Below are 3,217 nucleotides of genomic sequence, written 5' to 3' on the forward strand. Positions count from 1 at the left end.
AAAGAACGAAAAATTCTAGAATTGGTGGGAATGCCCTAAACCAGGTATTCAAAATGAAGTAGACCATTCGATGCAGAGACACCGCACTTAGAAAGTTGATCCGCCAAAGTATTTTGCTCACGATAGATGTGATAGAAAGATATAGAGGAGAAACATGCTTTCAAGGAAGCAATTTGCTCGAGTCAATGTTCTTAGGATGGTGGGAATGTTCGTCTTATTTTAATGTTGCTCTTATCTCAATCAACGTGGTTTTGTTAATTTTTCATATTATTCTATGTTGTATCAATTACTTTAGCCCAATTCAATACTTCAATTACAAATCTTTCAAATAACAATTAGTCTTTCCAATCATCAACAGTAATTGAAGATAGAACAATAAATGCAATGACAAAGGAGACAATCAACACATCAACAAGAGACACTAAGTTTGGTCAAAGACTAGGGAAAAACTCCACTAGGGAGAAAACCTTTTGAAATTCTTCTATTAATTTGCCATAAAATGTTCAATAGAGAGTACAATGAGCCGAATATAATATCATCCAGCAAAACCACCCAATAACATTCAGAAATATGTTTTTAGCATAAAAATATATCAAAGATATTTTTTCTCGTTTGCAGTCAACAGTCAAATTTCAGTCAAACTTCTCAGTCACATGGAGGAAGAGTTGTGCGAGTAACTAAAGACTTCCAGTCACTCCATTGAGCCTGCAAACCAGCGATTGTGGTTGAATTTATCATATGATGAGCCAATTATTGTAACCCAAAATCTTAAAAACATATGTGAGCCTCAACCCCTGTAATTTCAGACCTTAGCAAACTTCTTTTGTCGTCCCAACCTCAGAACTATGTGGACCAATCAATGAAAAAGACAAGAAAAAGATGCTTAGTGTTTTCCAAATGAACTTGAGGTCACTTGTATTTATAGGCTTCCAAGGATGACCAATTTACCATTAAGGTCAATCTATTCAAATGTGCATATGTGGACTTTTCTTCATAAGTATACTTTCCCTTGTCCAAATTTAATGATTTTTAAGCCATTTTGGTCCTCTCGAAAAGAAAAATTCAATGAAATCATCATCTCTATCAAATAAATTATCCAAAATAAAATTTGACCCTAATCACATAATTTAACAAATTTCTTCTTACACTAACAATTTATTAGTGCTTTAACTCGTTCTTGATTAAGATAAGAAAGCCATAATAAAAAATTGACGCTAAATCCATTGGAATACTATGAAGAAAGTCTAATCACAATTCTGAGTGATATTACATTTTTCTTCCTTATGGAAAAACAAAAAGAAATATAAACCTCCCTGCATTAAACAATCACATGGGAATCTCATACATGAATTTAAAATGTGACAAAAAGATGAAGGCAGCCGTGTCAAAGCACGCAGCCTGAGCTGTGATAACTTTATCAGTGTCCGTAGGCCAGATGTCCAGAGGCCAGAGATACATAAGTCAATTGTTCCTCGGGTTTCACGTGCCAATTCTCCCAAAACATCGAGATCTATGGAGATCTACCCCAGTTGGCCTTCTGTTATTGTTGCGTGCTTATCCAGAGTTGTCTTCATTCTAACAACCTGTATATACATCTCCATCTTCTCTCATTGAAAACCAAACTGTTTGTAGCAGAGAATACGGTTGATTTTGTCCATTGGTGGCACCCATTTCCCACAATGGCTCAGGAAAGCTTTTTGGGTTCCACTTTTGAGTTCAGTCCAACATTATCCCATCGCAACGATGGAGAAGCGCTTTCCGTGCCGATGTCGCCTGCTGACGAGCTGTTCTGCAACGGACGCATTCGTCCTATCCAACCCTCCGTCGTTCCTCAGAAAACACCGTTGCTCAGTTCTGAGCACCGAAGCAAAGCACAATCTTCCGTGACTTCAAAGAAAGGCAACGACACTGAGGAGAAACATAGGGGCCGACGGTATCTGTGGAGGAACAAGAAGGAGAGTCGTCATCGTTATGACGCCACATCTCTTTCCCCGCAGAGGAACTCCTTCTCTCAATGGGGAGGGAAAGGCAACGGACAAAGAAATGATGGGGTAATGGACAATTCTGCTGAGGAGGAAGGATTGGAAGGACTCAAGATTGCAGGCCCTGCTTCTTCTTCGACACTCTTGAAGCCGAGAGGGTCAAGGAGAAAATGGTTTTTAACACATTTTTGTTTCCGCAAATGTAGGAGCGACGGCGGAAAGCTGGAGAGGGATGAGATGGATCTTTCGTTTTCAAGCTATGCAAAGATGTCAACATCATCAGATAAAGACGAGGAAAGAGCCTCGGCTCAAGGGAAACCCGCCTACACGAAGAAGATGGTCGACAGCACCACTAACAGAACTGCTTATATATCGAGTCCCAACAGGAGGGGAGTTCCGGCGTCAGCACAGGAGCTTCATTATATATCGAGTCCCATCAGGAGGGGGTTTCCGGTTTCAGCGCACGAGCTTCACTACACAGCAAACAGGGCTCAGGCGGAGGAGCTGAGGAGAAAAACATTCCTACCCTACAAACAGGGCGTGCTCGGCTGCCTCCGATTCTCTTCCCCACCCGCATCACCACAGGGTTCCAAATCCAGCAGAGTGATACATGCCAGTGGTCGACTGTATTTTTGCACAGGAGGGGACGTTAATATGTGACTCAGTGGAGTAGAGTTGTGAGAATACATGTTGGGCACAACATGGTTTTGCATGTGAAAAGAAAAACAACACAAATATATCGTTCACCCACTCAGCTAACCTACACGATACCCATGGTCTGTCACGTTGTTGATCATGTGGATATCTCGGCAATGAGTAGTTTCATTGTTGAAGATGTACAGGAGGCATATTTTACACACTACATGTAAATATATAAAACGTTTTTTCTTCCCATGTGAGTGAATTTATCTTAACTCAATTTAGTTGTCAAACCAGCAGTGAGGACAGCTATCTCTAGCTGTTATTAGCGAATGCATGTTGACTCATCACTCTTATTCAAAGAAAATCACGCGGCATGGAATGTATGTTGACTCATCACCCTTATTCAAAGAAAACTACGTCACTTGGAATAACCCTCACTCTTACTAGATGCCTCTAGGTCTTGAGCCATTAACCTATTTAATTACGTCAGAGAAAAGTCTTGAGCCATTAACTTGTTTGGTTACATCATGGAAAAGACCCACTTTTGATATATTAGTTATTTATCTATATTTTTAATAATATTTTTTTATTAA

At 39.9% G+C, this 3,217-nt stretch overlaps 1 protein-coding gene across 1 annotated transcript; it reads left to right on the forward strand.

The window, feature by feature from the left end:
* Positions 1-1,617: 1,617 nt before the first annotated feature.
* On the forward strand, positions 1,618-3,008 carry LOC149174003 (uncharacterized). The gene has a single exon (XM_089422513.1). It carries the CDS (start codon positions 1,680-1,682, stop codon positions 2,640-2,642), a length of 963 nt encoding a protein of 320 aa, XP_089278639.1. The 5' UTR covers positions 1,618-1,679; the 3' UTR covers positions 2,643-3,008.
* Positions 3,009-3,217: the final 209 nt, after the last annotated feature.

Source organism: Pinus tabuliformis, chromosome 4_1, assembly GCF_031772625.1.
Source record: "Pinus tabuliformis cultivar Carrire ecotype Pingquan chromosome 4_1, CPIR1, whole genome shotgun sequence".
Classification (NCBI taxonomy): Eukaryota; Viridiplantae; Streptophyta; class Pinopsida; order Pinales; family Pinaceae; genus Pinus; species Pinus tabuliformis.